The 14,071-nt window shown below is 51.3% G+C and overlaps 1 protein-coding gene across 3 annotated transcripts in view; it reads left to right on the forward strand.

Moving 5' to 3' along the window:
* Positions 1–12,782, forward strand: part of RIMS3 (regulating synaptic membrane exocytosis 3) — a 45,506-nt gene extending 32,724 nt beyond the window's left edge. For all 3 annotated transcript variants that reach the window (XM_055254868.1, XM_055254867.1, XM_063625181.1), the window contains 4 exons: positions 143–255; positions 3,953–4,054; positions 4,376–4,515; positions 6,596–12,782. In XM_055254868.1, coding sequence (XP_055110843.1) covers positions 143–255; positions 3,953–4,054; positions 4,376–4,515; positions 6,596–6,808 — 568 coding nt within the window. In that variant the 3' untranslated portion in view covers positions 6,809–12,782. The remainder of the gene's footprint in view (positions 1–142; positions 256–3,952; positions 4,055–4,375; positions 4,516–6,595) is intronic.
* Positions 12,783–14,071: the final 1,289 nt, after the last annotated feature.

The following is a 14,071-nucleotide window of genomic DNA, read 5'->3' on the forward strand; positions in this document are numbered from 1 at the left end:
CAATCATACTGTCTAGAGGAGAAGCTGAGGCACAGAGGGAAGTGCCCAGGGCCCCAGGGGCAGAGCATGGCAGCCTGCCAGCTATACTTTCATCCTCAGGTTGCCCTGACCCCCTCACGCATCCCTCTGCCTCCTCCTGCAGGTTCATCTTCCCCACTACCCGGCTGGGGGCTGAAAGCCAGTTCAGCGATTTCCTGGATGGTCTGGGACCAGCTCAGATTGTGGGGCGACAGACACTGGCAACACCACCCATGGGTGAGTCTTATTAAGGGGAGGTTGAGTGGGGTAATTGTGACCATGCGACAGGAAGGGTGAGCTCAGTGGGGGCCCTGCATTGGCCATCATAGAGTTTATTCTATCACCAATTCTGTGATCTTAAGCAAGTCACTTCCCTTCTTTGAACCTCAGTCTCCTCATCTTTAAAATGGGAATAATAATACCCACTTGCGTTCTATGCTCTAACAATACTTTACTGAGCTCCTATTAGATGCTTTGCATGAGGTATTTCAATTTAATGCGTAGGAACTGTGGCTTATTTGACTTGTTACACCCAACAGCACCTGGCACCTAGAGGCTCTTTAGTAATTTTCTTATCGCTTTTCCTTGCAGCTAGGAAGTATAGCTGGCCCTCTGTATCCATGGGTTCTGTGTTTGTGGATTCAACCAACCTTGGATAGAAAATATTCGGGGAAAAAAAATTCCACAAAGTTGCAAAAAGCAAAACTTGATTTGCTGTATGCCGAGTGCTACCTTGAATCCATGTGAATGAAGTGATATGTAGGCATTGTGTTAGGTATTATAAGTACAGTCATTTTCAGTGTGTGAACATCATAGAGTGTACTTACACAACCCTAGATGCTGTGTATGTGTGTGTGTGTGTATATATATATATATATATGTTTAAATTTATATGTATTTTTTCATATGGAAAACCATATATCCTAGCACCATTACTGAATATCAATCATTTCCCCTATTTGATCTGCAATGCCAATATCAAGTACCATATATCAGGTTTCTATATATTCTCCACTATAATCTTACGGGCCCACTGTCATGTATATGATGCATTGTTGACTGAAATGTCATTATGCGGCACACCAGTGTAATCCAGAGATGATTGAAAGTATATGGAAGAAGCTGGTTGAGGTGGCCTGTGCCTGTAGTCCCAGCTACTCAGGAGGCTGAGGCTGGAGGATTGCTTGAGCCCAGGAGTTTGAGGCCAGCCTAGGCAACATAGTGAGACCCTGTCTCAAAAACTAAATAAAATAAAGCATATGGGAGTTATATGCAAACACTATGCTATTTTTATTCTTTTATTTTATTTTATTTTCGAGATGGAGTCTCACTCTGTTGTCCAGGCTGGAGTGCACTGGCGTGATCTTGGTTCACTATAACCTACCTCCACCTCCCAGGTTCAAGTGATTCTCCTGCCTCAGCCTCCTGAGTAGCTGAGATTACAGGCATGTGCCACCATGTCTGGCTAATTTTTGTATTTGTAGTAGAGATGGGGTTTCTCTACTACTAGCCTTTGGCCAGGCTAGCCTCAAACTCCTGACCTCATCCACCTCAGCCTCCCAAAGTACCGGGATTACAGGCATAAGCCACTGTGCCTGGCTGCCATTTATTTATTTATTTATTTAGAGACGGAGCCTCGCTCTGTCACCAGGCTGGAGTGCAGTGGCAGTCTCAGCTCACTGCAACTTCTGCCTCCCAGGTCCAAGCAATTCTTCTGCCTCAGCCTCCCAAGTAGCTGGGACGACAGGCACACACTGCCACACCTGGCTTATTTTTTTCTTTGTATTTTAGTAGAGACAGGGTTTCACCATGTTGCCCAGGCTGGTCTTGAACTCCTGAGCTCAGGCAATCGGACTGCCTTGGCCTCCCGGCTGCCATTTTATATTGGCGACTGGAACATCCAAGGATTTTGGTATCCCTGGGTGGGGGCGGGGTAGGGTTCTGGAGCCAATCCCCCATGAATACCGAGGGATGACGGTACTTCCTGAAGCCTACGCTTTGTCCTGTTAGCTTCAGTCTGGCCCATTTCATGAGCTCTCAGACAGAACCTCCCTGCCCCCTCCCTCTCTTAGGTGTTGGCTGTGTTGGCTTCCAGCAGCTCCTCTCCAGGATAGCTCCTCCAGAGGTGCCTCCACACCTCCACTCGTTTCCCATCAGTCTGACCTGAGCAGCACCTGACCCACACGTCCCCACTCAGCCCCCATCAGGACAGCGCTCAACCTTTGACCCTCCCAGCAAATGAGGAAGCCGAGTGCAGTGTCCTGCTGTGAGTCATGCAGTGGAGCTCCAGGCCAGGACTCCTTCCACTGCAATGCCCTCAAAAGCTCCTGCCCAGGAGCTCCTGCCTGCTGGAACAGAAGTCCATGGGGACCCTCAGAGGGCGAGGGTCAGCTGAAAGCAAGGGCTGGGAATTAGCCAAATCCAATTCTAGGGCTGGACCCTTGTTTTCAGTCTCTTAAGGGTCTGGGGAGCCTGCTTTTCCCAGCCCTAGACCCAGCCACAGGCTGGGCAGCAGTGAGAGGAGCCAGCCACTTCCACAAGGCTAATGTGCCATGGCAGCCAGGACCATTCGTGTGTGGTACCCCCTGGTGTCAGACCAGGGAAGGACAGGTTTGCCTTGTTCACCTCGTTAGTGATGTTAATGGAGATTAATTCCCAAGACCTTCCCTTCTCCCTTCCTCACAAGGAGGTCAGGAATAGCTGGATGGAGGTGGATGAATTCCAGGAGGTCTCTTGAAATTAGTAAATCCCCATCTTCCGTAGTACACAAATACAAACAATTGCATGATGGCTCAGATAATCTCAAAATGGGTGACTGAATTCAAAGTCTGGCCCATTTGATTCTTGTGGACCAGGCTTATGATTCTGCACCCCTGTAAAGGACTTCACTTTGTTCTGAGTGACTGACTACTACATAATTCCAAATTCTGCCAACCAATGTTGAACAAAGCTAAGAGTTCCTAGAAATCAGGTAACTGACATAACTCCACACGCAGACCTTGCCCCGGCTGGATAATCCATTCTATAGGAGTACAGTGAAGATTTCTCAGCCATCCACACCCAGAAAGTCTGCTGGCCTTCCCTCCCTCCACTGGTAATGCAGTAGCAGGCCCTTGTTGTCTGGTAGTGCCTTGTGTCCTGGGCAGGTTTTTAGCTCAGTGCCTTTTCAAACAGATGTTTTCTTTTCTTTTCTTTTCTTTTCTTTTCTTTTCTTTTCTTTTTTTTCTTTTTTGAGACGGAGTCTTCCTCGTCACCCAGACCCGAGTGCAGTGGTGCAATCTTGGCCCACTACAACCTCCGCCTGCTGGGTTCAAGTGATTCTCCTGCCTCAGCCTCCCAAGTAGCTGGGGCTACAGGTGCACACCACCATGCCTGGCTAATTTTTTGTATTTTTAGTAGAGATGGAGTTTCACTGTGTTAGCCAGAATGGTCTTAATCTCCTGACCTCATGATCTGCCCGCCTCTGCCTCCCAAAATGTTGGGATTACAGGTGTGAGCCACTGCGCCCGGCCTCAAACGGATGTTCTTTTGACACAGATGTATGGGGAGGTGAAGAACAGCCACTGAGCCCACAGCCTCCCCTGTCTTCCTGACACAGGAAGCTCTGTCCTCAAGTTTGCTATTCTCCTCAGTAAAACAGAAGCCTCCCACTTAGCCAGACACAAATGGGGGTTTGGCAGCCATCTGTTGTTACCCAGTCATGCCCCTGAAGGTCATGCCCCTACCCCAACCCACCCCAAAGGACCTATCAAAGGGTCCCTCAGCTGCTTCAAAGTGGTCTTCTGAGAGCGGTTTTGGCCCATGTGGTTGGTGCTGTCTTGTTCCCTTTCTAGTAAAGATGTAGCCTCCTCCACAGGCTGGCATTCAGTACAGCAGCTGGCTGGCCTGCCCCTTGGTCTGGCGCTGCCTGGACTCACCCTCTTCTTCCTTTCAGGAGACGTGCACATTGCCATCATGGACCGGAGTGGCCAGCTGGAGGTGGAAGTGATTGAAGCTCGGGGCCTGACCCCCAAACCAGGCTCCAAATCCCTCCCAGGTGAGGGATTTTGGAAATGGGGTCCTGACAGGGAGGGGCATAGAGCCGAGCTCTGGGTCTAGCAGGTCCTCAGCTCCCGATGGCCTAAATCGGGATTCCTTACAGTGGAGTCACAGCTTGCCTGGAAGGCCAGTGACTAAGGCGGGGAGTAAGGGAGGATGGAGGAGTCAGTACTTGAGTCACCTCTTCTGCCTGCTGTCCACTGGCTGGCTTATTCCACACATCCTGCTCACCTCCGAGATCACCTGGCAGTTAGGGGATGGGCAGGCCGTAGCTGTCTGTCCTGGACCCCTCCCTGTCATACATTCTCTCCTCCGTTAGCCACCTATATCAAGGTTTACCTGCTGGAGAATGGGGCCTGCTTGGCCAAGAAGAAGACAAAGATGACCAAGAAGACCTGTGATCCCCTGTACCAGCAGGCTCTGCTCTTTGACGAGGGACCACAGGGCAAGGTGCTGCAGGTGGGTGTCACAGGGCGAGTAGGGCAGGGTGGACTCACAGACTGGAAATTGTAATTTAAAGTTTTTCATTTATGATTCATCCTGTGCCAGGTGCTGTGGTAGGTGCATTAATTTGCGTTACTCATTTACTTTCACAACCCTGTGAGGTATTATTGTCCCCAGTTGATTCATAAGGAAACCAAGGTTTTGGGCGTAACCAAATTGCTCCCCAGGTTGCACAGCTGGTAGGTAGAACCAGGACACATGTGACCACTGCCTCCTCCTTCCCCTAGTGCTAATGTTCATTGCACATCAGTTCAGTGCCAAGGCTTGTGTTAGGCGCTTTCCAAACACGACCTCATTTCATCCTGCGGATGATCCTGTGGAGTAGGTGTGATTCTCTTCACTTTACGGAAACAGAGTCTCTTACAGATGAAGTCACTTGCTTGGGGTGAGCCCAGACCAGGTGACTGTCATCCCAGTTACTTGAGAGCAACAAAGGCCTTCTGCACAGTTGGTATTGTTAGCCCTTCTCAACAGTCCTGGGAGGGAGGGATCTTCACGCTCATTTCATAGACGAAGGACCTGAGGTCATGTGGGGATAAAGCACAGTGGTGGATCAGTCTCTGGGCTCAGTCCTAGGTTCAGATTCCAGCTCAGCACTCATTAGCCATGGGTAGACGTGACGATTAAACAGAGGATTGCATGTAGGGAGCCTTACATAGGGCCTGCCACATAAACAGCTACCCACTAGGTATCAACAGTCATGGTGGTGGCTGTTGATCTTGCCTGAGGCCATGAAGGTGAGAGAGAAGAGGCTAGAGCCAGGGGCTGTCTGGGCCATCCAACTTCTCATCTAGGGCTGTTCCTCTGGGCTGAGATGGTTCTGTGGCAAGGGGCCTTGGAGTTGCAAATTTAAACTGCAGAGCCAGACATGGTGGCTCACACCCATAATTCCAGAGACTCGGGAGGCTGAGGCGGGAGAATCACTTGAGTCCAAGAGTTTGAGACCAGCCTGGCAACATAGCAAGATCCCATCTCTAAAAAATGAAAAAAAAAAAAATTAGCTGGTCATGGTGGCACGTGCCAGTAATCCCAGCTACTCGAGGTGCTGAGGCAGGAGGATTGTTTGAGCCCGGGAGGTCAAGGCTGCAGTGAGCTATGATTATGCCGACGCACTCCATCCTGGGTGACAGAGCAAGATCCTGTCTCTTAAAAATTAAAAATAAAAAAAGAACTGCGGAACCCTAGGCTTTGGGGAGTGGGAAGAATAATCTTTGGTGTTTGCTTAGAAAAGGAAAAACGGCCGGGCGTGGTGGCTCACGCCTGTAATCCCAGCACTTTGGGAGGCCAAGGTGGGTGGATCACGAGGTCAGGAGATCGAGACCATCCTGGCTAACATGGTGAAACCCCATCTCTACTAAAAGTACAAAAAATTAGCCGGGCGTGGTGGCAGGCACCTGTAGTCCCAGCTACTTGGGAGGCTGAGGCAGGAGAATGGCGTGAACCCGGGAGGTGGAGCTTGCAGTGAGCTGAGATTGCACCACTGCACTCCAGCCTGGGCAACAGAGTGAGACTCCGTCTCAAAAAATCTCCCAGTGGTGTGGCTGGAAACACTGAGGTTCAGTGAGGGCACGGAGCTTACACAAGTCCCACAGCAAGCCAGCAGCACAGCTAGAGCTATGGCCAAGTACTGAACTCTCAGTTTGCCCCTTCCTGGGGAAGGCTGTTATCTGAAATGCTGGGAGGCTCTGGAGTCACACACCCAGGTCCTAATCCAAGCTCTGCCACAAGTTACTGTGCAACTTTAGGTTAGCTGATTAACCTTTCTGAGCTACGGTTTCCTCCGTGGAAATAATGATTCAGAGTGCCCCCACCTGCATGGCTTGTTATAACAATTGAAAGAAAGAATCTAGGTAAGATCCATAGGATCGTATCTAACACACCTCAAGTGCTCAGTAAATTATTGTGTGAAATCAGTCTGAGTTCTGGCTTCCTCTGCTCCATCTGTGCCCTGCTGAAACTTGTAGGTTCCTGGGCCTGCTGCACAGTCCTGGAGTTAGGGAGGTGGCTCACTCCCTCCCTCTCTTCTTCCTGGCAGGTGATCGTCTGGGGAGACTACGGCCGCATGGACCACAAGTGCTTCATGGGCACGGCCCAGATCATGCTGGACGAGCTGGACCTCAGCGCCACGGTCGCCGGCTGGTACAAACTCTTCCCCACCTCCTCAGTGGCAGACTCCACACTCGGATCCCTCACCAGGCGCCTGTCCCAGTCTTCCCTGGAGAGTGCCACCAGCCCCTCATGCTCTTAAGGATGTCAGGAAGAGGCCAGGATGGTGGTGTGGGGAGGGGCGCCTGCTGGCCCCATGTCCTCCCCTGTACATAGTCTTCGTGTCTTTCTGGACCCCTTGTCTTGCTGCATGCCTGTTGGCTACTGGGCTCATCCCAGCTGGCAGTGGAGACTGTAGTGTGTGTGTGTGTGTGTGTGTGTGTATGTGCGTGCGTGTGTGTGTGTGTGTGTGTACGTGACCACGTTCTATCTGTTCATTTGTCTGGGTATAGTCACTCCTGGTGATGATATGGGCTGAAATGTCTCCATGTCTCTTTGTATCTTGTTGAAAAGAAACCCAAAGGAGTGTTGTGTGGACACGACTCACCCTGAGGAGTCTCCAGGGGTGGAGGTGGGGCACGCGGCCACTGGTCGGTGCTGCCTGGTCCTGGCCTGGGGCAGAGCCTGTGTGTTCTTCACCTGTGCCTGCTCCTGGTCCTGGCCTGGGGCAGAGCCTGTGTGTTCTTCACCTGTGCTGGCTCCTGGTCCTGGCCTGGGGCAGAGCCTGTGTGTTCTTCACCTGTGCTGGCTCCTGGTCCTGGCCTGGGGCAGAGCCTGTGTGTTCTTCATCTGTGCCTGCTCCTGGTGGTCTCTGCTTTGTTTTCTGTCTTGTCTTTTGTTCCACTCTTGACTCTCCTGGCCCTGCCGCTGTTTTCTGAGAAATGTAGCATCCGCTGCAGCTGGCTACACTGAGGGCCCTCTGGGAACCCCACCCCACCAGAGCTGCCTCAGCAGCTCTTCTTGCCACTGAATGTGTTCTGCAGCATGTAGCATGCCCACCTAGCTCCCTGACCAGGGCCCCGGGGAGGCAGAGGGTACCCAGGGGGCTGAGGGCTTAGAAATGACTTTCTCTGTGAGGCTGGAACCTCCTCCTTCTTCCAGTGAAGCACGAGGTCTTGATTCCAGGGTTCCTGGCCAGGTGCCCCCTTAGCATTTTTTCTTCATCTCCTGTCTCTTCAAGCCTCCCCACTCCGCCATGCCGAAGGAGCTCTGCCAGTGGGCCTGGGCAGGCAGCCACAGAGGGCATGTTATCTGCTAAAGCAGACAGTCCTCCTGAGGCCCTGAGGGTGGCCCTGACCCCCTCGGGGCTCATTCCTGGTGGGCATGACTTACCACCTGGTGGTGGGTAAGGAAGTGCTGTGGGTAGGGCTGTTTGCTGGAATAAGGAGGGCTGAGGCTGACTTGTTCCCTGCCACTGTTGAGGATCCCATCTGACATTTGGGGATTCGCTGCATGAAGCTGTTCCTTTGGGGCTCCAGTTTTTGTGCATTTCCAGACCAGGGTCCCTGTCTGGGAGCTCAGACTTAGCTGGCTCCGGACTCTCGTCTGCCACCATCACCAGCTCTGTCTAAGCAATACTTACCCCCCCGGGCTTTCCTGCTTTCCTGTGCCCCACTGCTGCCCTCTGCAGAGCCATCTGCTCCAGGCACCCACCTGCCTCTGCTTGCTTTCTCACCCATGTCTGGTTGGAGCTTCTCACAGCCACTCAAACCCTGACTTGATTTGACAACTGGGCCCTGTTGGTGGGGACCAGTTCCTGAACTAGACCCTGTGAAATCTGTCCCGTGGGAATCCTGAAGTCTGACTCAGGAATGCCCAGACCTGTCCCTGTCCCTCCTCAGCTCTAGGGTGAAAGGCGAGAGGTTGCTCAGGAGATGGATAGAGCAGCCCTTGGGTTTGTATCTGGTAGGGAAGCAAGCAGCAGGACAGTGGAGGTGTGGGGAAGGCGCTCTTTCCACCTCTCCCCAGGCGTGATGCCTGGGTGCTGAAATGGCTGTGGCCCCAGCACCTGAGGCAGGGGTGCGCTACCTGGGGTAGCAGTAGAAAGGTCTTGGGGTCTGAATGACTTGGGGCCTCCATTCATAACCAAAGTCGGAGGGGCATGGAGGCAGTGGCGCCTTGCGGATAGGTCATCTCAGCCCAAAGGGCCTCCTTGGCTGGCATGGTTCTGCGTTACGTTGAAGCCAGAGTCCTATAACACCTCCCAAGAAAGATAGGGGAAGAAGCCAGAACCCCACCTGGCCTGCCCACAGGACAAGAAGTGGGTAAGGGCAGGAAGGAAATGAACGGAGTTAGCTCCCAGGCTCCTGTCTCTGCCTGAGCCTCTATTCTTATATTATCAGAGAAAGGGACCATTGGGTGCGTAGAGATGGGGAGGAGGCCACTGGGCTGAGTTTTCTCTTTAGGCGGAAATGCTCTCCCCAGGCCCATTGCATTCGTCAAGTTCTTAGAAATGGACAAAGGGCTCTGTCCTCCTCAACCCTAGTGGGGGATCAAGAAGGAAACTCCCTTGCAAAAGGGTATTTTAATCTCCTGTTTATGATATATTCACCCCTAGAGCAGTCACTGTCAGGGTGGTGTGAAAATACTCTACACCTTTGGGATGATAAGGTTGTTAGTGACCCACAGGATAGTATAGATGTTTGCAGATGTAGCACTGAGTGGTGATACCCAGACCAGCAGTCACCCCAGGAAATGGGGGCTACCCATACCCTCATTCCTCTGGTGGGGAGCTGCCTACAGAGAGGCCTGCCACTGGGGGGTTCCAGGCCATGGTGCCCCTTGCCTCTGGGGAAGGGTTAGCACGGGGGAGGTTCTAGCTGGAGGAGGGGTCTGATGTGCTGGTAACTTGGACTGACCTATCTACAATCCCCGGCTGCCAGCTCCACTATTCCATCTCTCTAAAAGAAGGTAATTTCCTCCCCAAATTGACCTTGGGGAATTATTCTTTTAACCCTTTGCACCAAATAAGTTACTCATCCCCACCTGGATTTTACCCCATGAGGGTAAAGTTGTGTGAGGCTGACACATCTGTGTGATGCAGTATGGCTGCACTTAAGGGTCTGTTTCTCAGCATCCTGGATACAGGGGCTTGTCTGAAAAGCCACTCTGGAGCTAGCCTGTCCCAGAAGAGGAGGATGCACAAGTGTAACTCCTGGTTGTTTGCTGGGGTGGGGGAGCATCTGCTGTTTGAGGAGGGGTGGTGGGGAAGGAAGGAACATGATCCCTCCAGAAGTCTCCCACCCTGGGGCCAACTCACTGCCATGTTCAGTGTCCTGGCTCCAAATGCCCCCTCGCCCAGATGAAACCCTGCAGTGGTTACAGGAATGGAGCTCTTTGTCATTCCACCTCCTCTGGTCAGGCGAGGTTCACCGTGCATATGGCAGAGACAGGAGTGGCCCTGCAGTGATGTTGGGTTGTGGGCAGGGACAGTGATGGATGACTCAGAGCATCTGTCTTTGTATTTCTGCTCTGTTCATTCTGTCCCACTTTCTTCGTAGACTCCTTTTCCCTGCAATGGGTCTTTGGTATGAAAAAGACTCCAGTAAATGGAGCCAAGTCTTGGTTTGACAAGGGGAACTTGATCCTTCAGGGAAGAACCATCTCCAAAATGACTCCCCATCTGGTTTCTTCTACCACCCAATTCTACTAGGAAAGGAACACTTAGGAGGCTCTTGGGATGCAGCAAGTCCCAGGCAATGCCAGCATTTCATGGGGGCTGAGGCAGAACCCAGGAGCTCCAAGAAAGGCCACCCATAGAGCTCATCCCCTGTGGAATCACTGCCGGTTAGAACACTGAGGCCAAGCCAGTCCTCCCATGCTCATGTCACCCACCAGGGAAGCATGCCTGGTCTCTTCGTTACTGCCAGCCTTGAGGAGAGCAGAAGCCTCCATTTTTAAAGACAATAAAGACCTCCAAGGGGACTTCTTTGGAAATGAAATGTAGCACAATCTTAGCCTACGTTACTAGGAGCCCTGACATGCAACCAGGGCCCCTCTTCCATGCCCTGCTGCCCAGGAGATGCTGAGCTCCTCTTCCCCTGGGGTTCCAGCCCTCCTAATACCTCATATTCCCCATCTTCCTCAGCCCAGAAAGCAATGGGGCTTTAGTGATGCTCCTCTTTTGTGTCTCTCTGGTTGCCTCTAGCACTGTGCAAACTCTGCAAGAAATTGCTGCCTTTGCTTGATGTTGTAGATGAGTTGCCCTCCACCTGGCTGGAGAGATGGCACATCATTCAGGGCCAGAAGGTTGTCCGGCAGTGCTTCTGCAGTGGCTGCAGGGAGATGGAAAAGCAGAGCCCTGCTTCCCTGCCTCCTCCTACCTTTCTCTTCCACTCCTCAGAGTTTTCTTCTCCAGTATCCTGACACGTAAAGAGATTCTTTAAAATGCTGCTGCTTCTACCGGACTGTCTTTCACTGAGTAGTCAGGGAGGAGATGAAAATGTGGACACATCCCCCCTGCCTTCTCCCTCAACCTTTTCATTCATGTCAGAAGAGGTTGGGGCAAAACAAAACAAGCATGATTGAAGAGCAGGGGAAGCCCACACAATCAGGTGAGGCCTGATGGGGGCTGGACTGGCCTGGTCTGGCTGGGAAAGGGTTCTTTCAAAAGCGTGCCTGAGCATCTCAGAGCAATGTCAGTGATGCCAAAGAGAGCAACTTGGCCTCCTTGGGCACCAACTCTGATAGCTGAGTTGCACAAACGTGGCTCAGATGTTGGCATGCCCGATGGTGGGACCTTGTTCTCTGATAAAGGGCTTAATCTTTCCATGTAGCAAAGCAACTTTCCCTCCCTCCCCTCCCCCTGAACCCTGAGCTTGGGCTTGTGTGGGCCCAGCATGGCTGTGCCTGTGAGGGAAGCCACATCAGTGAGAGAAAGTTGCATTCTCTCAGGGGCCTAGACTGGCTTGGGGCAGGTGCTTGTTGAAAAGCATGAGTGTTTCTGCTTTGGGAAACCCTTCCAGGGCTCTGGCTGGAAACTTGGCCAGTAAGGACAGGGCCTTGGGCCTCCCAAGGAGTTCACAATGATGCCAGGAAGGGTCCCTGAGCCTGGGTTCCAGTCAGCTTGGCTAACAGAATGGGGCTTGGGAATTCCGGGAGCAACTGAGCATCCACCCCATTAGCCAGTGATCTGGACAGGGACAGCTGGCTACAGGGAATCAAAGGCTGTTCTGTGCAGTTTTGCCAGAAACTGTGACCTTGGGCTCCTCACTCTTCTGGGCCTCAACTTCCTCATCTGCAAAATCGGAGCATTAGTTGCTCTCCCCATGGTTCCCTCCCGGTTTTGATTAAAAGTCTGATCCGGAGCACGTGAGGGTTGCAAGCCTGGTGCACCTGGTTCCTGTCTCCAAGGGCTGGTTTCCTCCAGCCTCTGATGCCCAGGCTGGGTGCAGGCCCTCATCTGGTCCACGCCCAGATGCTGCCTCAGACAAGAACTCTGGGAATCCTAACAGACTCTGCTTTCCTCTCTTCGTGGTTTGTCCTCCCTCTTTTATTCTTGTGTAATGATGAGACATAATTAAGGGTCGTCTACAATGGACAATTTTCAAGGTGCTGATGTGATGTCACAACCTCAGCTACATCCTGAGTAGGTCAGTGTCCCCACCAGCAGATGAGGCTGGGTCTTTCCTCATTTCTGCTTCTGGGATGACATCAGCGGGAGAGTTGAAGATCTGAGAATTCTAAAGGAAATGTTCTCTGATGGAGGAGAGAGGGAACTTATCTCCCTTCAAAGTAGTTTGCTTCTTAAGACCACTCCTCCCTCCAGAATGTCTTTAACCAGACATCATCTCAGAAGGTGGGGCAGCTGCTTCCTTAGGAAGAGTGGGCCTGATAACTCAACCAACTCCTTTAGCATGTAAACTCACAGAAGGCAAGAACCCCTTTTTTTAGACTTTCCAAAAGCATCCTGCAAAGAGAGACAGCTGATAGGGACTGACAAGCACACTGTTTAGATAAGAAGCAATTAGCCTTTTATATCTGTGCTCTATACATTTTCTATGTGCAGCATCTTTCCTAACTTGTTGTGGTTCCCGGGTGGCAGGTGCACAGCTGGGAGGGACTGCCGGCTGTTTCGTACGTTCTTGCCAATTCCCTTGAGGAGAAAATTCTTCACATGGCTTCTGCATGTACAGTATTTGGGCAGCAAAACATGATTAAAGTCAGTCTGAAAATGGTTTCATGTGTTGCTTTCTATAGATGGTTCTTCATTCTAGGAGGAAGAAAACAGGGTTCCAGGTGGCTAAAAAGAGGAGGAGGAGGAGGAGGATGCCTTGGTTAAGAGGCAGGAGAGAGCAGTACATTTCAGAAAAAAGCATGAAAGATATGGCCTGGGCCTCTGACTCCTGTTTGGGAACTTTATGGTCACAGCAATGTTATTGAGCCATGAAATCTGACAGGTCCAGGCAGCTTCCTGGCTCTGTCTCCCAGGCCCTCTGCTTCCAGGCCCTCAAAGCCTTCTATTTCCACAGACTCCACAGGGATAGCCAATGACAGAGGAAGGTAAGATGGAGCTAAGGCCACAGCTGTCGACCCACTCTTCCTTTCTTTCTGAGCTTTTGGGTCCAGCAGCTCTGCTCAGGCATTTGGCTTTGCTTATTGCAGCCACACCTGATACCAGCAGTAAACATAGTGGTTGACTTCTATGTGCTGCACCCTCCATCAGTCACGGATGCCTGGAGCACCCATTCCTTTCCCTGTCTCATGGTGGAGCAGAACAGTATGTTAACATTTAGTCATTTCTGGGCAGATCCATTGTCCTCCTAGGGTTGGGTTTGGGGGGTACAGAAGATGGATAAAAGAAGTGTAGCATCGTCATGGCATGTGCTTGCTGGCACAAGGCTGGTACCCTCCTCCCAAGAGCCCTCCAGGTTACCTCCACTGCATTGGCTCTGGCCCTTGGCCTTGCAGTTTCCGTGAGCACCATCTCTTGAAGGAAGGATCATAAGATCAATATGTGAGCTCTGGGGCCTCCCAGGATTCTGTCTTTTCCCTCTTTCCCACTGCTGATCTCTCCCTGAGACATGGCTTATACTCTCATGAGTTTAAGAACTTCTATGCTTCTATCCAGCAATTCCTTCCAATAACAACTGCACCCTCCCCCACCCACCCCCTAAAAAACAAAAAGCAGACAACAAAAACTGAGATCCAAAGAAATTCTAAAGGATGTTCTTCAGATAGAACAAACATATCTAAGAACAACACCTGGAACGCAATCAATCCTACATGTTTGTTATTAAGGGAAATGATCCTGGATGGAAAGGCTGAAATGCAAGAAGGAAAAGTGAGCAAAGTAATAGGTTTTAAAATATTAGTAAAATATAGGCCAGGTACTGTGGCTTACATATGTAATCCCAGCACTTTGGGAGGCTGAGGCAAGAGGATCACTTGAGGCCAGTAGTTCAAAATTGGCAAGGGCAACATAGTGAGAACTCATCTCTACCAAAAATTTAAAAATTGGCCAGAC

Source organism: Symphalangus syndactylus, chromosome 12 (assembly GCF_028878055.3).
Source record: "Symphalangus syndactylus isolate Jambi chromosome 12, NHGRI_mSymSyn1-v2.1_pri, whole genome shotgun sequence".
In the NCBI taxonomy this organism is placed as follows: Eukaryota; Metazoa; Chordata; class Mammalia; order Primates; family Hylobatidae; genus Symphalangus; species Symphalangus syndactylus.